This window comes from Fukomys damarensis, unplaced genomic scaffold (assembly GCF_012274545.1).
Source record: "Fukomys damarensis isolate Sample0158 unplaced genomic scaffold, DMR_v1.0_HiC HiC_scaffold_15, whole genome shotgun sequence".
Classification (NCBI taxonomy): domain Eukaryota; kingdom Metazoa; phylum Chordata; class Mammalia; order Rodentia; family Bathyergidae; genus Fukomys; species Fukomys damarensis.
The window spans coordinates 59,240,252-59,265,922 of NW_022900927.1; the positions used below are offsets into that span (position 1 = coordinate 59,240,252).

The window sequence follows — 25,671 nt, forward strand, 5'->3', positions numbered from 1 at the left end:
CAAAGCCCTTCCTGGCCAAGTAAGTTTCGGGACCACTATCTTACGTTTCTTCTAAAAATTCACAGTGTATCTCAGCAAATGACAAGCTCTGAGATGGCTAGTTTAAAAAAAAATTCATTCATTTACTCTGCAGTGTATAATGGGCATGTGCTGTGTTCCAAGTACCGCACTCTGCAACAAAGACAGATTCTAGTTGGGGGAAATAACACATCAATGCCGGCGTCAGTACGCAGTGCGTACCGTGCAGCAGAAACATGTGATGTGCACCAAAGAGGAAGCCATGGACTCCTTTAAACATTAAAAAATAAAAAAAAATTCATTCATTTACTCTGCAGTGTATAATGGGCATGTGCTGTGTTCCAAGTACCGCACTCTGCAACAAAGACAGATTCTAGTTGGGGGAAATAACACATCAATGCCGGCGTCAGTACGCAGTGCGTACCGTGCAGCAGAAACATGTGATGTGCACCAAAGAGGAAGCCATGGACTCCTTTAAACACAGTGCTTGATTGCTCTGAGCACCCGTTAGGTGGTCACATTAGCAACCCCCTAAAACCCAGACTTTTGTTAATTCATAAAAGGTCTTCTCACCTGGACTGTGCCCCTCTTAACTCTCCCATTGTGCCATTTTAGCAGTTTCTGGGAGGTGATTACGTTGGTGTCACCTCCTTAACTCCTCCTTCCAGTGCTTTATCTCCATATCTCTGCAAAGAAGATGCCTTCCTTATATTATTAGTATTCCTACTGTGCAATCTATGTTTGAGAATTTATACTTGGAAATATGAATAATTTTATAATTTTGCTCTCTCTTCAATTTGAGGAGCTGATAATAAATCTAAAAAACTAGGACTTGCTGGGTGTGGTGGTACACGCCTGTAATCCCAGCATTTGGGAGGCTGAGGCAGGAGGATCGCTGCAAGTTCAAGACCAGCCTGGGCTACACAGTGAGTTCAGGGCAGTCTGAATTACATAGTGAGGCCCTGTCTCAGAAAAGAAACCAAACCAAACAACACCCAAAAACCTAGGACTTATTGGAGATGAGGTTCTATATGCTAAATGCCAAAAATAAAAGAAAAACATCAATAAATGTTAAAAAGAGGCAATTCCAGATAGAATTAGGGACAAATCACCTTCCCCAAATATAAAACTGCAAATTACATATATCAACTTATTAATAATTTTCCTTCTTCATTTTTTCTCTCTTTTCACAAATGTTTTTAAGAAAATGGAAATGAAAACATAGAATTCCTTAGGCTTGAGATACTATCTTCAATTCCATATATGTGGAGAACCTGGGCAGTGAGTGCGACACCGGCTTCGGAGTTGGGGAAAAACAAGTGAAATAGTCCAAAGCAACTATGTCCACAAATGCAGTCATTTTTCCAGCATTGAAAGGAAGACGCCAACAGGGATGCAGATGTTACTGAACGAGGACCTGTGCATACTCATTCTGCTTAACCACGACAACACTCACGGCCCCTGCTTTCAAGGGAGGGCCGTGCGAGTAACCAAGGGCTTATGCAGAAGGAAGGGTCCATGTTCATGGGGAGCAGGGGAGGAAGTTTCAGAAGCGAAGAGTCTGTCTCTGAGCTTGGAGTTCACTGGAAAACCCAACCAGGAGCATAAAAGGCAGCACTAAACGAGTATGTTCAGACGGAAGAGATGTCTTTTACAACTCTTCACACTCACTAATATAAGTTTTTAGGATTTTAATCTTAGATAGAGATGTCTTTAAAGCTGTCCAGGTAAATGCAATAAGCAGCAAGGCTGTATATGGAGGAGTGAAGTGATTCACAGAAATCATTCCACCTAAGTGGACCCCTCAGTTCGAATCTCTGGCTTCTATTAAGGAAAACACTGCAAGATAAGGCAGAGATTGCAACGTAACAAAAAATTATGAGCGTTGAATGCAAGTTTCTGTTGATTATTCAGAAGATAGTATCAAGGGGGACATAATTTACAGTTTGGATCCAGGAGGAAAAAATGTCTTAAGATGAACACCTGTGTATAAATGTTTATATTTGGTTTTTCTCCATTGAGTTTATTGGTACACTTTAGGTATACAGTATGATGACATTCACCCCTGGGAATTTGTACTTTCACATGATATATCTTGGCTCTTATTTTTAAAATGTTTATATTTGTATCATCTCTATCATAATGGCTTAGAAGCAAACAAGTTGTAACAGTGGATTCACAACTGTATGCATGCGTCAAAATGCCAAACACTGTGCAACACAAAGAATGAACTCTAATGTAAACCACGGACTTCAGTTAATGATATTCATGATTGTGACACATGCACCACACTAATGCATGCCATCGTTAGAAGGGGACACTGTGAGGGAGCTAACCATACAGGGAGTTTGCAAGAACTCTGTAATTTATGCTCAGGCTTTCTGTAAAACTGAAACTGCTCTGAAAAATAGAGGACTCTTAGGGGAGTGAGTGACCGTACAACAGTAGAGGAGACGGGCCCTTCCCGATCTTGTAGCCTGAACAGCACCAAGCACGAGCCCTGGTGCACAGCAGGGACACAGGCGGTCATCACGAGTCACTGCGGCTCATCCAGTGCTGGGACACGCACTACTTTGGAACAGGGCATCGGCGGGGGGGGGGGTTGTTGCACACCTGAGGACAGGGAGTGTTCGGCACAGGTCTCTACCTTTCTCTCAGTTCTTCCACAAACCCCAAACTGCTCTAAAAAGAAAGTCTGTTAACTAAACAAACAAACAAAAAATCTTAAGAACGTCTGAAGGGGACAAAAGACTGGCTAATTTGAGCACACAAAGAGAGAAATGATTCCATGTGTAGAGTGATGTGAATTAAGCTACCACCTAACAGGTTAGTTTATTATGGGATATTTTTAATTGAAATGTTATGTATAAGAAAACACCAGAAAATTAGAATTATTTTTTGCTCTGTAACTGAAGAAGACTTTAGAGATTGATAAACAGGTGCAGGTAAACTTAGAAATTAAGTAATTATGAAATCAGAACTTCAAATGATGTCAAGGAGAAGGGAAAACTGTATTCTGTTTTTACTGGAGCACAAACGAATGTATTGCAGTAAATATTGTGGGAAAACACCTCGTAGTCACTAAGGATGCAAGAAGAACTGTCCGGAGATCTCATGTACGTCACTGCACTGCAATAGATGCGCTATTACTAGATGTATCCCGTACTTAACTGGTTCAATTTATCTTATCCAGCGCCAATCTTATAGACGCTTTGAAGTTTCCAAAAGCTATTTCTTAAAAGCACAAATTACCTACTTTTGCGTGGGTTTAAAGCACAGGACAACAGAGCCCACCGCTCAGGACAGAGGTGGGCTCGCCTGGGATTCACAGGCCGGGAGGCAGCAGCAGCGCGCGTCCAACCCTTCCCCTGTACTTCCGGGCTGTAAGACCCTGAGCAAGTTGCTTACTTTCCCTTGGCCTCTGTTCCCCGTATGTAAGTGGGGTGACAGCCACGCAGGTTGGGCACCCCTAATCGGAAAGCTCGCAATCTAAAATGCTCCAAAGCCGGAAATTTTCTGAGTGCTCAGGTGATGACATCCCAAGTGGGAAATCTCACAGCCCAGATGCAGGTGTGATACTAACACAGTGTAAAATCCCCTCACCTCATGTGTGTGCAGGTGCGCACGAAACGTGAGTGAGTTCTGCATTCGGACTTGAGTCCTATCTCCAAGGTATCACTTTATGTGTATGCAAATATTGAAAAAAAATTGAAAAGTCCTGGTTCCAAGCATTTTGGCTAAGGGATGAAGTATCTTCCTCATGGATGAAATGAAGCAATCTGCACAATTCTCTTAATCAGAGCTGGCGTTCAAGTGTTAACTGTTATTTGTCCTAAGAAACCGATTTTAGGACACTGTGATTCCATGTCACTATGGGGTCCTCTAGGATGATCCCCTTAGTCTGATGGCAAGGTAGAGAAAGCTCTGCGGTTGTACTTCTAACCCTCTGGGGTCATTAAATATCTGTATATTCGTTTCCTCCACGGGATTGCCAGCTCAGTTACAGCAGGAGCCCAAGTTAGTCATCTTGCTAACAAAATATTTAAGAAAAATTCTCAAAATCAGGAACCATACTGATTTACTTCTTTTGGGGGAAGAAACTTTAATTTCAGCTAAAGTACATACTGAGGAACTGAAAACTTTTTCTTTTTAAAATCAAATAAAAGAATAAACCAGGTAACGTGGTGATCTACACTACTCTGGCCTAATAACATCACTGTATATATCAGCTTTTAAAATACTTGTGTCCTGAACTGTGTCCCACGAGGGGCCTCGTTTATACCAGAGCCTTCAGCTGAAATGCCACTGTTTTGAAGGCAGAGAAAACAACAACTTCAGGTTCAAAGCAGAAATTAACTGCAAGTTGAGATCCACATCATCTTCATCTGTCGAAAGTTCTAATTCACGATACAAGTTCCAGGTAACAGACTGAACCCATGCTCGTGGTTTTCCCAGCACAGGCAGTGTATGCAACCTTTGCTACTGTACCTGCAACTGAGATTTAGTCAACAAAGATGGGAAATAAAGGTTTATGATATTCGAAGAATCAATCAAATTTCTATTTTCATGTAAACTACTTAAAATAAACACTAATGCAGCAACTCAGAAAAATGCCCCAAAGAACAGAAGAAAGGCTCTAAATAGATAGCTTTTCCTAAGTTTCATGTTAAGCAATAGACATGTATTTAACTAAACTATTCTCTACTGAGACTATTAAAACAGCTTTGCTCTTGCTATCAGGATGTAATTTCAGATCCACTCGATTTCAAAAATTTGACTGAAATTCAAATTACAGATGTGGTTTATTTTAAATGGTGCTATAGGCACGATACAATATTTATGACAATCAGAACCCTGAAGTAGGTGGACTTCAGTGATTTAGTGGATAGTATTAAATCAGATACCAGACTAATTTCTTAGACATGCTCATGAAAATCTCTGGAATCATTTTGAAGCTTGATGATTGAAAAGTTTCCTGTTTTCTCATTCAATGATAACACAATTTAGATGGGTACATCTTTAGCATACAAGAGTCCTAGAAGTACAAGGCAGGAAAAACACAAAAAGCATCTAATCTAATGTCACTTTGAAAGTAAGAGAGCAAGCTCAGGATAATCCCAGGAATATAGTGGCGAGAGGCCCGAGCCCTGGGCTCAGACATCTGAATTACAGTTCCAGGTTGGCAAGTCCTTCACTGTGTGACCTTGGGAGAGTTATTTAACCTCTATAAGCCTCAGTTTCTTCACCTGTAAATACGGACAATAATTACACTAGAGTGCACTGAAATTACTCAGTAAATGTTAGCTGTTGTATTCTTATGAATAACGTATCCTAGGACAGGAAAGCAGCAACAGAACTAGAACTTAGTTTCATGTAAACACAAGACCTGGGATATAAATTCATCAAGCAGATGGGCAACCACTCCAGTTTTTGTTTTTTTTTTTTTTTTTTTTTTTTTTTTGCTACTGATCAAAATATTAAATTAGCGACTGTATAGAGAGGTTTCATTTTCATGAAGATTTGCATACATTAAGCTTTTCATGAGCAGTGCATATTTCATGTTTACCTTCTAAGTGTTTTAGTTCAACGATCTGCTCTCAAATATTTCCCACCAGAAGATGCTCATACAAAATTAATGAAAAGGTATCCTGGCCACAGATCAGAGTTAGGATTCATTTTCTTAAATGTGCCTCCGGTTAGTTGTTACACTAAGTCTTAAACTCTTACTGCAGCACCCTCCACACATCTGCTGCAGAGTGAGCAAGAACAAAGGACATGGGAAAGGAAAATGGCACAGATAGTACGAGTGAGGTCCGCTTTGGTTAAAACAGATTCAGGAACCCAGAAACCGCTGAACACAGACGGTGGGAAAGGCCATTTTGTTCAACATTCATGCCCTTCCGTTTCATTTCACTTAGAGCTGAATGTTTCCCTTGTATTCAACAACAACAACAACAACAACAACAACAACAACAACAAAACAATCAAATGATTAAGAAGTCACACGAGAAATATTAGCTTTACAGAAAATCTTCCCAGTATTTGACTGTATTTAGCTAATTTGTAGTCTTAACAATAAACATTCCCAGACTGTCAAGTGAGCGCTTATAACAGTTCCTTGATATAAACTAAAGATAATTTTTCTCTTATCCTGGAGAATGATCAGTGGATCTACACTACTCCAGTCTCTTAAAAAGAATTAAGAGCAAATGTAATATGGTATAAGAGCATTCGAGAGAAGCCCAAGCACAAACACGAACAAAGCCAGAACACCTTTTTATATAACTCCAGTATGATTCACCAGACCAACAGATGAAGAAAATAGTAATTTGAAAGGTGGCATTTTGCATCCGTACCCGGTATTTAGCATTTCAGTGACTAGAAATAAATTAGTTTGGCAAACTTACCCGCATTTTTGCACAAGCATCTTGAGTCGATTCGGTGCCCCTGAGCTCTTTTATCAGCATAGAACCTAAATACTAAAATACAAAGGAATGATTTATAAAAAAGCAGAGTCTAAAAATGAGTCATGATTTAAAAACAAATGCGGAACCACGACTGGCTAGGCTTCCAGGCTATAAGCCGTCAATAACTTTATAAACCTCACAGTAACTAACCCTTACAAATAAATGCATTTATAGAGCAAATGCAGCACAATTAACCATAAGTTTTGGGGGCTGTAAATTGCTCTCTATAATGAAACTGCAGCATTTTCTAAAGATGCTATCTTTCAAATCATATTTAACTGCAAAACGGGGGCATCTAAAAATGTTTTCCCTTATTTTATTTTTTTTTGAGGCAGCAATGTCTGCAAAAATAAATCACACTACTATCTGTGTAATTACAGGGTTGTGTGAGACAGCTGAGGACAGAAGCAGCATGCCTTCCATTTGGGCTTATTTGGCAGCATAGGTAATTAACGTTAGGCTGCCCGTAGGCGAGACGCAGTTCTGGACCCTTTTCACCCACAGCTGCGTGCCCTGTGGCTGATCCACCTGAGATCAGGCTGGGTGGGGGCGGAGGAAGAACGTCACTGAGTCTCTGGTAGAGTCACACAGTCACAGTGGAGGGCTGGGCGGAAGCAGGGGAGGGATCAGGATGTTTCCTCCCAGGAATTATCAGGCCCTTCACTGTTAAGGGCCTGGGACCAAAGTCACTTTGGTAAACAGCATTTGCTCTCCTGCTTCTGGCTGAGGGAAAATTGTTTTGTTTTGTTTTGATTTTTGGTTTTTTGAGAAAGGGCCTCACTATGTAGTTGAGACTGACCTGGAACTCACTATGTAGCCCAGGCTGGTCTCCAACTCACAGCGATCCTCCTGCCTCAGCCTCCCAAGTGCTGGGATTACAGGCGTGCGCCACCACACCCTGTGCAGAATGGTTGTGAGTACAATGCCTGTGTTGCCTTTTTATCAGTGACTCCTCATCAACCTTTTGAAGCTTCAACAGGGCTCTTTCTTTTTATCATCATTCCCTTCCCCAATAAAGAAAGACTTCTGTATATCTTTTTAAAAAGTGAATAAAATAATTATCTTAGAGAGGTCTGAAGGCCCCTTCCAGACTTTGCAGAGAAGGGAATCAGCACTGTGGACCAGAGAAGCCAACGGCTTGGAGAGGAGCAGAAGGCCTGGTCCAGGGCACTGAAGAAAGGCCTGTTCAGAAACGTTCGGGGCTTTGAGGTCTGAACTGCGGAGGGAAGCCCTTTTGAGTGATTACTGTTGAAAGAAATCCAGTGCTGACAGATGAGCAGGCAGTAAAGGAGAAGACAGTACAAGCCCCAGTTACCAGAAGATAACCAGAACGCCCAGATTCTAATCGAATTAAGGAAAATGATCTTGGTGAAATTCTCATCTTTTAAGTGATCAGGAAATTTTGCCCTAACTGAAATGTTTCAAGAGAGATGGTTGAATGTGCTGCCAAGAGTTTAGCCATTTTTGCTGCTGTAGTCATGACAACCACCACCTGCCCCAAAGCCTACAGTAATTTGAACATTTACCTGTCCAGATCACTCGGCTAAGCCTTCTGTTCTAAAGAGAACTGAGAGGGAGAAAAAACAAAACCAAACCCAACAATCAAAAAATCTACACCAGTAATAGAACCCTACAGATGACAATGAAAGGAATTAGCTATTTACATAAAGTGGTGGACTCAGTGTTCTGAGATCGTTGATGAGTGAGGATGAATATATGTGCTGTATTTATACTCTTTTCCACTTTATTTTACTTATGTATATTTTGCAGCACTGGAGACTGAGCCCAGGGCTTTACCCATGCTATGCAGTACTCTACCAACTCCTCATTTCTATTTTAAATTGTGGTTGTGCTTAACCACATCTTGTTTGAAGCACACAACTCTGTAAGAGGGCAAAACAGACCATGAACTGAAAGACTTAAGCTATAAGAAAACTCTAGTCAGTCAGACTTTCTTCGCACAGAATGCTACTTAAAGAAACTGAGAAGGGAGAAAACACTTTAGGAATTGCAGCAACGGACATTTTGGCACATTTTCACTGTAAGCGCAAAGCCCCCCCCCGAAACACGCCCTCTTTCCCCCACTTGTACCCAAATACTGGATCCACAGCAACTTACAAAAGCCTTGTAGTCGCAGGACTGGAAGATGAGCTTTTCTGGGTGATGCTGCCAGTACTGTACTGGAGTGGAGGCTGTGGCTTCGTTTGGAGGTCGCAAGGTGATAGAAGGCTCTCCCCAGTCTCCTGTCTGAAAACGACATTTATTCTAGGAGCAACCTGAGCCACTGGCAAAGTTCATTTCCCCGCACTAGCCTGCGTTTGTCTTGTACAGGTGTGCTATATGTGCAAATGCATCAGGAGTATTACATGTGTCCATAAACATTGCTACTGGTCATTACATTTTTTTACATGTATTAGCATCATATTTCCAAAAGTTGAATTATTCTATTTTAGGAACATCACCCTAAGCTAAGTAATTTTAAAATATAGCATGAAGACATTAATGGTTTATTATTCATAATTTTCCGTTACAACAGAAAAGAACATAGCATCCTTGAGATAATTTTGTTTTTAAACCTGATTGGAATTTTTAAATTGCTTTTACAGTAGAATAAACAGTTTCATAAAATTCAGTCCCCAAATATGACACGTACCAGGTACTTTGAATACTTTTCTGGCTCTGGAGAAATGGTACTGTAAGTATGATACCAAATAAAACGTTAAAGGAGACATTTGCTAAGGGGTGATGTTAGTTTCTCTCATTCGATTTCAGCTGTACTGACAAAGGCCCACTGTGATCGCTACCTTCCTCGGAAACCCTGAATGCCAGTGCCAGGCGGGCTCACAGGTGCCCATTTCATACTGAGAACCCTGACTCACAGATGCAAGTGCGCTTGCATGTGATGGTCCAGTGTGTGACATAAAGGCCTGTTAAGACACCCCAGAGAATCACTTGCCAGGACGTTAGCCTCCACGTGTCTTCCTACAGTCGGGGTGCAGCGTGAACATTTATAAAGCCAAAGTCCTTGTCCACAGGTCCCTCCTGGGATCTGACCTGGTTGACACGTCACACATGGAATATTTCTTACTCTTCTTCCTGGCAAAGATTCTGATGTTTCAAAAGTCTGTCCTCTGTTCTCAGGACATAATTAAAACTACATTATAGGCAGATCTCCAAAGCCACTCTCTTCTAAATTGAATTTGGTGGGCTTTACTTTGTAGAATGATGAGACATTGCTTTGCTCAGGCATTAGCAGAGAGTAAACAGGTTTCACGAGGCTCCAAAACCTTGGCTACAGACCCATGCCACAGAGTGAGCAGCAAAAGGGCCGAAGCACTGTGGGGAACCTTCAGGAAGATTTTCAAGGAGCCCAGAATGCAAAACTGGAATATATGTTTTTGGAGGGAAAGGAAGTTTGCAGCTTTCATTAGAATGTTTGAAAGGACCTAGGAAATACAAAAGGCTAGGGACCACAGGCTTCCAGGAGGGCTCAAGGAGGGACACGCCTGTGCAGCTGCGACTTCGATGGGGGTGGGACACTGCGTAGCTGCCAAAGACAGAAGCGGAGGCAAAGGCCTCACCTTCTGGAAATTTCTAACTGGCTTTGAAAAAAAGAGAAGAAAAATTCTGGAGTCCATCAGGAACACCCAGGCTCTTCCACACACCAGAGGCCCGAGATGCGTGTCTTGCAGGTGGACGCTTCCAGGGACAGGAGGGGCCCAGGTGGTACAACGGACGCTGTCTGTCTGTGGCCTCTCACTGGAGTCCGAGCTGCCTCTCTCTCGGTTCTCAGCTGCTACTCTATGCTTCTTTTGTTCTAGTTGTTGATTCACTTGTATATCGCTTGACCCTCCTATTCCGTATCTGTTGATATTTTTAAGACTTTACATGTAATATTAACATTAGCATTTTTCTGTTTTAAGACCATCCCTGATTTACATTTGAATTTTTCTCTTTATATTTATTTAAATTTTTAAGAGCAGTAACCAATTTTTCTCTGGCTTCTGATTTTGATTTTTAAGAGTTTCTTTCTCCTGCAAGTGCATCTTTATTATCTTTTTAGTCTTTATTTCCATTGTGATTTGCTCTTAATATAACAGTATAAGCTTCAAAATGGAGGACTGTAGAGGTTGTTATTTTGAAGCTGAGTGTAATAACCTTTAAGTGATAATAGCTTACAACACTGGAAATACTGCAGCTAGAAGTTTTTCAGTAAAAGCTCTTTCCAAATGTAGCAAATCATCCTCTAATTCCCCCATTATCCCCCCACCCCCCGCACTCAAGCAACAACAACACAGCGGACAGGTATTGTACACTTAAGTCACAGGTGACACTGTCACAGTCACAGGTGACAGAACAACAGAAGTTTGCACGCAACTCCGTGGAATGATACAAGAGGAAGATCTGGGTGACGTCAAAAGATCGTTTAAGCCAGTGTCCACTGAAGTGCCAACCAAACCAAGCAACAGGTCTTCATGTCAGCCCTATTCTGGTTTAGCTGAGGTATACCCCGGCCGAGCTCAACAGACAGGTTTCAGAAAGCCTGAGCAGACATGGCAGGGGCTGGGGTACCGAGGACTGCGGGGAAGAGCTGGGATTAGGGTGGTGGATAGGAGTGGGTGCTGTGAAGCTGGGGGTGTGGGAACGTTTCACAGGTTAGTAATTAAGCATGCAAATCATATGCAAATTCATTCTAATTGTTCAGTTAACTCACGCACTTTCATAATTAAACTTTAATGTAACTTAAAGCAGAACTACAGCCAAATGCCGATCCAAATATTTACATCGTCCACAGAAGTAGGAGCAGCCATTTGGGGAATAACATGCTCCAGCACATACACGTTCCATCCATGTGGAAATTGAGGTCCTTCATTTGCTAACCACTTGCAGAGACTGGTAGCACCTCCATCTATCTACCTTTCTACACGGCAGCATCATCTGCTCTCCTGTCTCTACTTTGTCCCCAAAGCACAAACCACCTGGTTTGAATCCAGAATGGTCTGACAGGAGCTCCCTTCGATGCTATGGGGGAAGATGCCTATCGGAGAGGGAACTATATCATTCTTACTGGATTTTCTGTGAGGCCTTGAAATATTGTTCCAGTCCAGATATTTAAAATTCCCTCTAGGGACTGAGTTGGACCCAGATTTTGTCACATTCAGTGCTATGTCCAGAAATTCATTTTCAGAGGGAAAAAAGTGTTTTTAGGTGAATTTATAAGAAAATTAATTTCTTTTCTTCAAGTCCATTAATCTCAATCTCAGATCTAAGATATGGGAATGTTAGCACACTCATTGTGTAGACATTGTGTTTTCTCTTTGGAATTAATTTAATGGAAATGGCGAGTCCCAGCAGCTGGAACTAACACCACACTCCTGTTAAGGACAGGAGTGACTTTGGCTCGTGGCTGGGATTCAGCTCTACCCTGGTTGACTGCCAGGAAAGACAGGAGTTCAGAGAGCCAGGCTGCCTTAGGCCTCAGACCTGCTGGAGGTGGAATTCCAGCAGGGATGAACAATACAGGAGTTTGGTAGAGAGGTTATGATAAGGTGTGGTGGAAGAGACTGAAAAATAAACCATACATCAAATAATTTTGAACTGTGAAGCTCTGTGTTAGTGCCTGAAGAACACATGTATGGCGTCTGCGTTTTCCCAGGCAAACATTATAGATCAGGTCTAATAATTTCCCACTTTAAAAAGCATACAGTTCCAAGAAGTCTTTCACCTCTAATAATGGTTTATAATCAAAATTTATCTTTAATGAGAAGTAGACCTCAACCGGGTTAACAATGATGCAGTAATATTTAACTAGAATAACAAGGTGAAGCAGAAAATGTTTGGGGTAGAATTTTGCCATTTTAAACATTATTATCAGGGTCAGGATATAGTTCAGTGGCGCTGAGCTTGTCTGGCAAGTGTAAGGTCCTGAGTTCAATTCTCAGGATAGGTTAAAAAAAAAAATTACCAACATAGCAACCTTTACAGGACTTCCTTCAGTAATATTAGAAGTGAAATCAAAATGATTCAAGAAACTTTTAATAAGTGTCTTCAGGCTATTTCTTTAGCACTTAAAATTCTTAGAGAAAATCTTTCCTTTAGTTTAGTGTATATAAATAAACAATATTCTAAGAATTTGGTCATGGCTTAAAGCCCCATTTATTTGGCATTTAAAAAAATGTCTGGTTTAAGGCTTTTTCAGTGTTTTATAAATACTCTAAGGGCCATCAAATAGCATGGAATGTACCTCATTGACTAGCTCTTCTAATGTAATACAAATTAGCTTTCTAATTTGAGATCAGAATTTTAAGCAGAGCGTTCATTCTGTCTAACAGGTACTTGCCAACTACTAATCAGAAATTCACAGTCAGGCTGAGTTTGAAAGACTGCAATATAGAACATATATATATATATATATAATGCAATTAAATAAAACATTACCTTATACAAGCAGCTTAAAAATAAAGCCATTAAGTGAATTTAGTGAAAATTGACAGAGTCTATAGATAAAATTTTATTGGATGGCAGAGTCCAAAACGCAGCTTCTAAACTCAGCACTGTTTCAAAAGGTGGTAAACAGCTACCAGTTTTCTGGTTCATCTGACCAGAAAGCTAAGGCAAATTCCAAAATTTCAAAACAGATCAGATGGGGTAGCTTTTTCTCCAAAAGGAAAACTGACTATTACATATTCTATAGGCTCTAAGAATACAAAAGGGGAAATAGTCTCTATATTCTTATTTTTTTCTTTAGAAAAAGATTTCCTAAGGATGTCAGTAAATAATTAAAAATCAGTGGTCATGACTCAGCTTTCTTTCTTTTTTTTGTGTGTTTTTTGAGACAGGGTCTCACTATGTAGTTGAGACTGACCTGGAACTCACTGCGTAGCCTAGGCCGGTCTCGAACTCACAGCCATCCTCTTGCCTCAGCCTCCCGAGTGCTGGGATTACAGGCGTGCGCCACCACACCTGGCCATGACTCAGCTTTCTAACATTAACAGAGTAGTTTCCAAGCCTTGTAGTATTCTTCTCAATTTTTTAAAAATTAAGATTTAATTTATTTTTTAAATAGAAGCTTTTGAATCTTTTCTGCTAGGAACTGATCTCGCCTACTTTCTTGTAAATTTAGATCTGACTATGAACAAACACTATTCTGTCTTCCTTCAGAAAGAACACTTAATGAAAAACTAAAAGTGATTTTAAATGACAATTGTTGCTTTAAGGTTTTACTTTCAATGATTCTGACAAATTTCAGAGATGGGCTATGCAAACATACACAGGATATAGGTGATTATGTTTGTCCTCTATGATCTCTAAGGTTTTGAAGAATGGTCCATGTAACTCTATGTTTATAGGTAAATACATATACTTGGATACGAATGTAAGAGAAGGTCTCCAACAAACGTTCACACACACAGGGCCCTACAGTAGCTCTTTTGAAAATGCTTTAAGGATAGAGAATGTTAGTTTGGACAAATGCTGGAGTTTGGACCGAATCTGTTCTTTTGATGAAGAGCAGAGATGGCCACGTCTGAACTCATGAGAGCTTTAGGGGGCACCTGTGAGTTCAGGAGGAGCTGCAGAGTCCCAGGCACTGCACAGACACCAAGGTCCTCAAGAACCAGGAGTGCCATGCACAGGAGGACACGTGCCTCATACCGCACCCCAAAGAGGCCCTGCGCATGCCGCCATAGGAACCTGCTCAGTGATTCTCAACCAAGTATCTCGGTCGCTCAGACAGCAGGTCAGCCAATGGGAAAAGTTTCACCAGATGTGACAACAGGGTTGTATTTTAAAATGTGAAACTTAAACTACATTAAAATGTTTACTTTCCAAGAAAGAATGGTTTTTACTTTGAGACAGAGCCATGCTATGTAGTTCAGGCTGACTTTGAACTCAAGATGTAGCCCAGGCTGGCCTCAAACTCACAAGAACCCTCCTGCCTCAGTCTCCCGAGTGCTGGGATTACAAGTGCGCACCACTGTGCCCAGCAAATTTTTCTAAAGTATGCAGAAGTGAAATATTAAGCAGCTCAGAGTAAAATGGGTCTCAATTTCATGTACATTCTGGAGATCAATTCAGAACTGTCAAATGGAAAAAGGCTGAGAACCACCTAATGCCTCTCCCAGGTTCTCCTCCTCCCATATTTGCATAAAATGTATATGGAATATCATGCAAACCATACTGAAGAGTTCCTCACAAGTGAAGCGCATGAATGGTTGAAAATCATTGTACACAAAAGGTCGACTGGCCCATGGACATAGGGAAATACGAAATGGGCAAGGATAACACTGATATATACATATTCATATATATATATATAGATAGATATAGATATAGATATATAAATATAATATATATATATATCAATTTAGCCTTTTCCTCTTTCCTGCAAAAGCAAGTCAACACGGATGCCTGGAATGAAAGCCAAAACTCACACAGACAGATTACAATCGCAGGACCAACTATGCTTCTCATTTCAGGACAATGTTTACACGTCAACTCGCCACAGGGCACAGGAAATGAAGTGTCATAGACCAAAAAAGAAAATAAAAGTCTCAGAAGGCACTAGACGTTACAGATTTCCTGCACTGTCAGGACACAGCACCTCCAGCTGTTGACAACACTCTGCAACATACCACACAGCGCAAGTTCAGGAAGAGAAAAGAACCACTTGTAGCCTTACATTATGAACCTGGTGCATCGCTGAGAAAGGAAATCCAGCGTTCTGATTCGTCCATATCTCACAGACAGACGACTGCTGAGATAAACAGAAAACCATCTCATCTTGTCAATATTTAAAACATGGCAGCTACCGAGGTAGCATCCAGGAAAGGAAGGAGGAAAATAAAATATAAGAATCACATTTCTTAGGAAAAAAAAAAAAAACTTAAAAGAATGTTTTAGGGTTCAATGGTTTGATAATTGCTTTTCAAATCATTTCTCTTGCTTAAAAATATTTTGGATCAGCTAAGGGGAAAAAAAGATGATGTATTCATTAGTGTTATATCAAGGGAAGTTGCCAATAAATTCACATCTCAGGAAAAGCAAATGACTGTGTTTTACACTAGCCATAAAGAAGGGCAATGCTTTTTCCTTCTGCATGTTGTTACTTTCAGAGTGATAGCTAGTAAAATATTTCATTAGGTTCAAGAAAGATGGGGGAAAAAAATCTTTAAAACAGGTCACACATTTTAATTTTCTTATTTTCAATGCGCAAGAGTAAACAAAACAATATGCATAACTTTCCTGATTTAGTAACTGCTCCACTTGGTGGACCTAAAAGCTGTTTATGCCTCTGGGGTTGTCTAGGGCAAACTCCGTGGCTAACAAGCTAGGCAAGGAGGTGGTGGCAGGAAGAGGTTGGAGGCCTGAGGACCACAGCATCTGAAGTCCATTGAGTCAGCTCCGTAGTTCACGCTTTCCACCATGAACAATGAGTCAGTAATGTTTGTTCCAGATTAAATGCCAAAAAATTTTTTGGGGGATACCAGGGATCAAACTTGGGTCCTTGACCTTGCAAGGAAGGCGGCAGAAACACTGAGCTAAATCCTCAGCAAAAAACCAAATCTTATTGGTAGGTAGTCATTATTATTTTTTGGTACCGAGGATCAAACTCAGGTCCTTGAGCTTGCAAGGCAGGTGGCAGAAACACTGAGCTAAATCCCCAGCAAAAACCAAATCTTATTGGTAGGTAGTCATCATTTTTTTTTTTTGGTACTGGGCATCAAATTTAGGACCTTGCACTTGCAAAGCAGGTAGCAGAACCACTGAGCCAAATCTCTGGCTAGATACCAAATTAACCAACACTCCTTCCTGGGATCACAAGCAGAAACCACCAAGTAACTCGATAGGCTTTTGGCATGACCTTTCCTGAGTTCTTTTCCTGAATGCCATCATTCTAAAAGACACCTTGAAATTGAATCACAGGAAATGGCAGAGGGGCAAAACTCACTCAGCAAGCACTGTGAGCATCCCCAGAGTTCACAAGTGGATGGACAAAGATCATAAGCATTTGCTCACAATACGGCTCAGAAACCCAGCAAACACACTAGGGAGAACTAAGCCTGTCCCTGGTTAAAAGTCCCCTCTCCCCCAATTCAGCATCTCTCTCCAGTTAGTACAGTGTGTCCACCTGTACCTGCCCTTGCTGTCCAGCCTTCTGGACCCTGCACTGTGGACAGGCTGGTAACTGCCCCTTGGTAAGGAAGTCAGACCCTGGGGTCTGACCAACAGGCACCTCCAACTGCCTCTCACTTCCACCTGCTCTCTCTCTGAACTTCATACCATTTTCCCCACAAGGGGGCCTTCCTCTTCCGACCTTCCAGATACTAATTTTGTATCAAGTCAAGGACCCTCTGCTGACACCAAAATCTAAGAATGCTCAAGCTCCCCCTATATAGAACGGGACAGTATTTGCCTAAAACCTGTGTGCATTATCTGGTATATTTTAAGTCATCCCTAGATTACTTCTAACATCAATTATAGTACCTCTACTACACAAAGTCTGTATTTTTTTAAGGGACCAATGAAGAGGAAAAACAGTGTACACACGTTCAATCCAGACAGAATTTCTTCCAAATGTTTTTAACTTGCAGTTGGTCGAATCCGTGGATGCAAAACCCAAGACAGACTGTTAAACACGCTGGGTCGGATCGCCATTTTCAGTGGCACTAACTGCATCGCTAAGGGTACCCTGGGCCCTTTCAGCACAATCACCCACAGTCTGAGCCGATTCCTCTGCAGCCCCGCTCCTAGGCCTTTCACATCCTTCTAGGGCAAGCTGTAACCCACAGATGACCTGCCACTGGGCAGATGAGAAAAACCAGTGTTTGGAGCGGTTCTATGGCTCGCTCAGCCACAGAGGGGAGAGGCACAGGCTCCAGCTGGCTGGGCTGGCTGGGGAGGAGAACAAGTTGGTGGCAACTTCACCAAAAGGCAAAGGGAAGCTGTACTTACAGGGACCTTGTTTTACTGATCCTGAAGCAAGTCCACCCGCCCGGGGCTGCAGGATGAAACGATTCAATCCCACACAGGTCCAAACACCTCAGTGTTTTATTGTTTTCCAGTCGTTCCCCCTTAATGGGCCATGCAGCCTCTCACCCTGATGGGCCCAGACCACTTAACATTTTGGGTTGATTTTGGTTACTCTGAGTCACAAACACTCCCTTTGTATAAAACCCAGCTCAGATTGGATTCTGACTTTTCCCCTTCCTCATCCCGGGCCAGTTGTGGGGCTTCAGACACCCAAGGTGGTGAGAGAGGCAGGGGTGGACTTTGTCTATTCCTTGGAATAGAGGTGGGGTGGCTCAGCCCCTTCCTGGATGTCCCTCAGCCATCTCTTCCTCCTTCCCGTGTATTGTTGGTGGGGGAGGGCAGAGGGGAAGGAGAGGGCATCACGTTAGGTGTGGTGGGAGGAGGGTCAGCCACTCCAGCCTCCTGCTGCATGCTCAAGCAGCCCAACCTGGCCTGTGTGCGTCGTGGTCCTGCAGGACTGTGGAAGGGCAGGCTGCTCTGCCGGCAAGCCCCTGTCTGCTGGGACTTCCCTCTCCAAGTCTGTTAGGCTGAGAAGGTGCTATGGCCACCTGTCTGCCAGAAGTCCAGCCACTGAGAGGGATGCTGGTTTCTCCGCCTGGCAGGCACTAGGTTTAGAAACCCAGCAAAGAACAGTAACATCAACAAATGAACTATGGAAAAGAAAGCTTATCCCTGGTTAAATGTTTCCTCAACTGCTATACCCCCAGGAATGCTTGCCTGAAATTTAGCACGTCTCTCCACATACCACAGCATGTCCACCCAGTCCTGCCCTCTGGAAGTCTAGTCATCTGTCATCTGGATAGCTTGCTGTGGGGATGAGATCCAGTCCTTTCCTTGGGGACCCAGACAACTCTAGTCTACACCAGCACCAGCTGGTCCTCTGCACATAGTGGACAGGTGGCTGACCATGGCAGGACAGGACTCACTACTTCTTGATAAACCCTGAACAGGGGACTCACTCCACTGCTGGGAGCTTTCTCTGGAGAGCGTGGTAATTTCTGCCTCCAGGACCATTCCCACTCAGCAGGCTGTTATGCAAATGGCTCTTCCCACAGTCACAGATCAAAATTAGAGTTAGGGAGGAAAGACAGGATCGGATGCCTTACTTATTTTATTTTATAAAATCCCTCATCTCAATGAAGAAACCTATTTCCTCATAACCATTTATGCCAAAGAGAGTCGATACATGGCTTCTACACATTTTTAGAAGTCAAAGTAACTATTTTCCATTGATAAGCTGTGTCTTAAACACAGGAAAAAAACCTCTATAATTTCTGATAGTTGTATGAGTCAGTGCAAACGACAAGGTTAGATTTTTTCAAGACGGATTAAAATAAAGGCAGTTAATTTAGTTTTTTTTTTTTGGTTATGAAAAAATTTAAAGTGGATACAGTCTGATATCCCAGTCATTTTCTGGCAGTAAATAACTGACCAGGTTTACAGAATAGCAAGGTTGGGTAAACCAGCAGTCAACTGCTGTGCTCCTCAGGTAAAATGATCCTTTGGGCACTGGGAAGAATTTTTAAATGCAAAAGTTTCAACTGTGGAAATACATTATATTTATGAAGACACTATTTCAAGGTACAGTATGTACCAAGGCACTGAGTTTTGAAAAGTTTTGAGAAAGAAAATAGAACTACCAGTGATAAAATCTCAAGGTCCGAGTTCCTAGAACAGCAGTAATTTAAATCCGAGCTTTAATGAGCCTGACAACGTCTTCATCTGCAAAGAAGAAAAGTTCCTGACCTATTTATTTTGGCAGGTTGTTTCACAGCTCAGACAAAGCAAACTTTCACAGTTAAGCTTGTGGGGCCCAGAACACAGAAGGCCCTCAGACACGTTTACTGAACGTATGGAATCTGCACACTAGCTAAGCGCCCTCGGGGAATGGCAACACATTATACCAACGTTCGTTATTTGTCATCATTTGTAAACGGTCCACTTTATTGTTGTCACTCATACCGCTGGCAGATGTCGCTGCCAACACTTTTGGTACAAGCACCAGAATGTAACCTTGCAGACTTCTTGTTAGAAGATTCCTCATTTTTCCTGATCAAGGCTGGCAGAGGGCTTCCAACCTTGTTGAAGAGAGAAGGAACATTTGTCATTAGCGCGCCTCTATGTCAGGAGGCTGCTTGTAGACGGCTTGGGAATGATTCTGTAAAAGAATGTTAATCACCCATGTGTTATTTCACCTGCTTATTCATATACTCTCAGTCTTCCTTCCAGATATACTGCAAAGGCTAATTTCAGTATGTGAACCTGAATTACTATGAAATCCAGACAAACAGGGGTTAAGATACGGTGTCTTGAAACTATTATATTGTCAATAAGCACAAACAGTTTATTAGTGATAATAGTGATAGTTACTAGTAGTACAGAGTAACGAGTTTCATTTTGGCTTACTGGTACATGCACAGAACATACTCTGATTATTTTCATATCCTCCTCCTCTGCCTTCTTCCCCTAAGCCCCTTCCTCATCTCTAACAGTCTACCTCCACTTTTCCGTCATCTCTCCTTTGTCTTCAAGATTCCTCCTATAAAAGAAACTACGTCATTATTTAACCTTCTGAGTCTGACTTATTTTGCTCAACATGATGGTCCCCAGTTCTATCCGTTTTCCTGTAAACGGAATGACAGAATAATATCCCACTGTGTACAGGTACACCACATTTTCTGGATCCAATCACTTGGACGGGTATCTAGAGATCTCCACAGTCTAGCTACTGTGAATTGGACCGTAATGAACACAGCTATGCAGTGAATATACCAAGGAATAGTATATCCGGATCAAGTGTTATCACTGTTTAGTTTTTCGAGGAGCTTCCTAATTTCCATCATGGCTGTACTAGTTTTCATGCTCACTAACAGCGTAGAAAACGGTTCCTACCCCCTGCATCTCTTCCAGCATTTGTTTTCTTAATATTCTCGATGACAGCCATTCTGACAGGGATGAGGTGGAATCTCAGTGTAGTTTGAGTTGCATTTCCCTATGGCTAAAGATGTTGAACATTTTGCATATACTTGACTATTTTCACTTCTTTTAAGAAATGTACTTAATTAATTTGTCCATTTGTTGATTGACTGAGTTTTTTTTTTTAATGTTGAATTTGTTGTGTTCTGTATGTAGCTCAGATAGGACTCCTCAGTCGGAAGAATAGGTGAAAGGTTTTCTCCCTTTCTGTAGGCTGTCTTTCCACTTGATTGTTTCCTTTGCTTTTTAATTTGACATAGACCCATTTGTTGATTCTTGCTATCATTTCCTTTGCTTTTGGAGTCCTAGTCAGGAACTTGCTCATGGCTTCAAGTGTTTCCCTTACATTTTCTTCTAGCACTTTCAATATTTCTGGGCTGGGGATTTAGCTCAGTGGTTCTGGTGCCTGCCTCGCAAGCTCAAGGTCCTGAGTTTGATCCCTGGTACCAAAAAAACCAAACCAAACCAAACCAAAAAAACACTTTCAATATTTCTCATCTTATATCTAGGCTTTTGGTCCTTTAAGAATTGATTCTGGTATAGGGTGAGAAATAAGGATCTAGCTTCCATCTTCTGCATATGGAAGTTTTTCAGTACAATTTGTTAAAGAGGTTGTCTTTCTACAGTGTATGTATATTTTTGGCCCCTTTGTCAAGTATCAGATGTCTCTAAATGCATGGGTTTGTTTCTGTGCCCTCTTTTCTATTCCACTGGTCAACATGTCCATTTTTATGCTACTACCATGCTGTTTTTGTTATTATGGCTTTGTTGTATAACCTGAAATCCACTATTGGGATATCTCCTGCATTACTCTTTTGTTCAAGGTTGCTTTGATTATTCTGGTTTTTTCGTGTGTAGTAATCTAGAAGTTTGTTTACAATAAACTGACCTTTCATCCTCTGTTTTGTCCTCTTTACTAGAATAGCCTCAAAAAGTGCTACACGATTTCAAATAAAAAGCAAACAAATCCCTTTCCTAGGCTGGGTGTCATCTTCCACCTCCAGCTCAATTTCTGTTTTTCTTTAAGCAAAGCTCCCTAGGAGGTACCTCTATGGTCTAAGCGCCCTGTTTTCCTGTCCTTAACTAATGCTACTCTATTAAAACTGAAGTCATTTTTCACTTTCCTCTGCTTGGCACATTTTCCCACCTCTTCCGTTTTTCCGCCTCTTCTGCTAGTTCCCGTTTCCAACCATCCCTGCGGTGTCAGTCCTGGGTGCTTCTCTAATCCTCGGCTGTACAGGTTGACGCGTCCTACTCCTCACTCCCACGTTTGGATCTCCACCCTTGAGTTCCCCAGACCAAGCTCCTGTTCACCTTACATCCTCTACAGTCATCCTCATCTCAGCAGATGGCAGCTCCGGCCTTCCAGGTGCTCAGTCTCGAAATGCTGCGGTCCTTTCTCTCACACTTCACGTCGACCCAGCAGCAAATCCAAGGAATCTGTGCAGCCTCCAATGTCTACCTGGTCCGCGCCACCACCTCTTCTTACCTGGGTGACTCCATTTGCTCTCTGCGTGGCCTCACCGCTTCCATCTCCCTCACTCTGTGTCTCTTCACAATGCGAAGAGCAAAACAATCCAAGTACAATGAAAGCCAGACCATGCCACCGAGCTCCACTGAACTTAGAAGAAAACCCAATGCTGTCACAGTGGCCTGCATGTCCTCCGACTCCAGACCACCCTGCCCCCTTCTCCTTCTCTTTTCTCCCCTCCCCTCCTCTCCTCCAGTTCTTCTTTCATTTCTTCTGTTCTTGACAGCCATGCACACTCTCCCTCTAGAGCATCTGCCTTTGCTCCTCCCTCCTGCACAGATGCTCTTCCTCAGACACAGCAGGGCTGGCTCCTACACTCCCCGCAAGTTCTATGCAAAGTCAGCTTCTCAGAACCCCCCCTGGGCAGCCCAGCACCTTAGATCCACACCGAGGCTGTGCTTTCACACTGTCAAAGGGCTGTTCAAGCAGAATCTCAAGTTTGAAAAAAGTCGAGAGCACAACACTGTCTCCCTGGCCCCTGTCGTTCACCGAGACAGACAGTCACTGTCATCTACTGCACACGAGGCAAAGGTCGCAAAATAGGTAGGGATCAGCCCTGCTTTGAATCCATGTTGGTAGAGCAGAAATTGCCATGGAAACAGTCCTTTCTCCCTAGCCAGAGCCAGCAGGAAACTGGGACTGGGTGTCCGATGGTGGTTCTGGGAAGAGCGGGCTGTCGACAGCTCCATCTGTCCAGCCACACCAATTAGGCTCCAGGAACCTTCTGGCAGTCTGAGGATGTTGTGAGGCTAGTTTAATAAACTTACACGAATACAGCCCTCCAGTCAGTTTCTATCATAAGATGACATTTTCTACCTCGCTGTATTCTTGAAAAAAAAAAAAAGACTTTTCTTCTGTTTCTCTCCTTTGTCATAATACTTTCACACTTCAGGGTGTTCTGAAATTGACCAGCAGAGTTTAACAAGGAATAGGAAAGGCTCAGCGCGAAAGCTAAAGGCATTATGAAGCCCATTTCTTCTCTTGGACGACAGCACTCCTAAAATGAAACAAAGGCAAACTTGAAGAGCAAATGAAACAGCTTCAAAGGCAGAAGAAAAAGAGCTCTCGGACAAATGGAGCTTCGGCCAGCAGCCAGGGAGCTCAGGGCTCCTTGAGCCGAGGCTCAGATGCCCTCTGGGGAAGGGTGGAATGAAACACTCAGCTTGTGAAACAGCAGTGCCTCCCACCCCTCGCACGCAGAGTCCAGCGGTGACGGCCTGAGGCTGCTGCTTCTCTCCACACTGTTTGAACCCAGCCCAGAAATCAGAAAACCAGAAGATTCTGTTTCTTCTGAATCACCCGGAGGCCACAGGCCAGCATCTGATCATTTCCTCCCTTTCACCGTGTAGACAAGAATGATCCTTTTTTTTTTTTTTTTTTTTTTTTTTTTGCTGTGAGTTTTGGGACACACTCTCGCTCTCTGACCATGGTGTGTGGTTTAGATTCTTCTCTTCAAGGACTCTGCCAACTTCTCAGGCTCAGGGTTTGTGTGTATTTATTTCTACTTCTAACAAGTGAAGGAAAGAAAGAAAATGCACTGCTGACCCTTTTGATGAAAGGGTTTAGATGTGCTGTTTTATGTGCAGAGAAAGCTAGATTCGAGAAACACTACTTTCCATGCTTTCCTCCCTTTCCAAAGAGCAGTCCTTCCAAAATGTCACGATCGAGACCTTCCTTCTGTGCCTATGGGGAAGACTCTGGGCCAGACCAGAAGGGAGCAGTCAGGCCAACAGATGTTCCACCACCAACATCTGCATGTGTAGCCCACCACCGCTGGTGTCAGAATTAATCAACTAACCCAAAGCAGGAGGAAGCAAACAGCACACTTGGTCCCATATAATGCCCACTTCCGGGATGCGAATTCCTACACTGTCTGATGGTTTTTCTATCTGTCCCCTCTCCTGCATTCGCCTCTTGCCTCCTTTCCACCTTTGTTAACTCTGATTCTGGTTCTGAGAGGGCATAAAATAAGCTCCCAGCTGCCGAAGTAGGAGAGGACTATAAGGTTACGGTATTCTTGTTATTGTCATCCATTTGTAGAGATAATCTATAACTTGCATTCCTTAATGTAACAGTTGTATCCCTAAATGATACTGCACAATTATTTATGAAATCTCTTTGCAGGAAAAAAATAGAGCAGGGGGAGAAAAGAAGGCTGTCTGTACACTCTGGATCTCACAGTGCAGCTCCCAGGCCTCTGTGTGCTGCAGAGTATAGGAAAACTGAGATCATGCTGTCAGTAGCAAGATGGATGAATTTACTCATTGTACCTCAAAGTTTGGATACTACTGCTACCACCATGCTTCAGGATCAGTAAAGGAAGAAATATGAATAACTTATTCTGAAAAGTAGTGATCAGCTCTTTACCGTAACATGAATTGCAGCAAAGAAAGTAGATTTTACGAAGTGACTTTTTTTCCTGTAACATCCTTTTAAAATATACAGTGGACCCTTGACTTACGAACTCCATCATTTCCGAGAACTGGTTGTAACTCAAGTTGGCTGTAAGTCAGTAGAGCTGAGATCTGAATGTTTTTCTGGGTACACACTGTAGATAACAAGAGGCAGATGAATCTTCCATTAGCCTATTAAACCAAGCTGTTCATATGTCAGGCAGGTTGTAACTTGAGGGTCCACTGTATACGATGATCCTTTCTTGCAAACGGAGCTGTCACTTTCTTTACTTAAACCCATTTATTAAGTATATTTTCAACATTTGTTTCTTGTTTCTGATAAAAAGGTATTGTATAAAGCTGTTCATTGAGCGGTGTTTACTAAGACCCCACCATTTCCTCATTTTACCGTTGTGAAAAAAAAAAAAGGAAAAACATGGTCTCAGTTGAGAGTCATCTTGATGACGCTAACCAAAGGCGTCTCTGGTAGAAGGCTGCACAGTTTTGCCCTCATTCCTCCTCACGCAGTGCCTCACTCTGCACCTCGGAGAACTTCTTGAGAGGTGTGCTTTTCTAGGGGAAGCTTTCTAAATCAGCACACCATACAGTTAGGAAGCATAACGGACACACCGGGTGACGACCAACTTCTAAAATGGCCTTAATGGCTTAGGATCACCAGACAAATAACTTGGCAGAACTATTTAATCAGAAAAGGCACAATGCTGGTGAGGGCTGAGAAGGGAGACATTGGCTCATGACGAAGGCTGAGAAACCAACATGAAGAAAAGCTCAATAAGGACTAGTAATATGTTAATGTTGCTTAGCACGAACACTAACAAGGCAGACATGCCCAGGGCTGGCAAGCACGGGCTCTGTGCAGCTCACTTCCACTTAGTAGGATGTTGGCAAGGAGCTGGATATGTTTACTATGGGGAGGGAAACAATTCAAAGATATGTCTTCAATCTTAAGGAACTATCAGAACAAGGGAGCAGATTTACTCTTTGTTTTTCAAGAAGATAGCATTAACTATGTAGGAGAGTTCTGGGAAGATTTATTTCAGTTCAGTGCAAGGCATAAGCTGTATCAATAAGGATTTTTCCAATGATGGAAATGCCTGAATACAAGGGACTGTCTTCCAGTGACAAGCTGGAATGGAAGTGTGTGGCTGTCTGTTAAGAATGCACTAGATTTGGTGGCCTGTCTTGCAAGTGCAAGGACTCGAGTTCAATCCCTGGTAAAAAAAAAAAAAAAAAA

The 25,671-nt window shown here is 42.3% G+C and overlaps 1 protein-coding gene across 13 annotated transcripts in view; it reads right to left on the minus strand.

The window, feature by feature from the left end:
* The window catches only part of Anks1b (ankyrin repeat and sterile alpha motif domain containing 1B), a 1,036,613-nt gene that overhangs the window by 38,817 nt on the left and 972,125 nt on the right, over positions 1-25,671 (minus strand). For 8 of the 13 annotated variants that reach the window (XM_010629138.3, XM_010629137.3, XM_033763848.1 and 5 more), the window contains 3 exons: positions 15,166-15,240; positions 8,604-8,732; positions 6,426-6,497 (listed from right to left, as the gene is read on the minus strand). In XM_010629138.3, coding sequence (XP_010627440.1) covers positions 6,426-6,497; positions 8,604-8,732; positions 15,166-15,240 — 276 coding nt within the window. The remainder of the gene's footprint in view (positions 1-6,425; positions 6,498-8,603; positions 8,733-15,165; positions 15,241-25,671) is intronic. The other 5 variants (XM_010629141.3, XM_033763851.1, XM_033763849.1 and 2 more) reach the window with 2 other exon arrangements.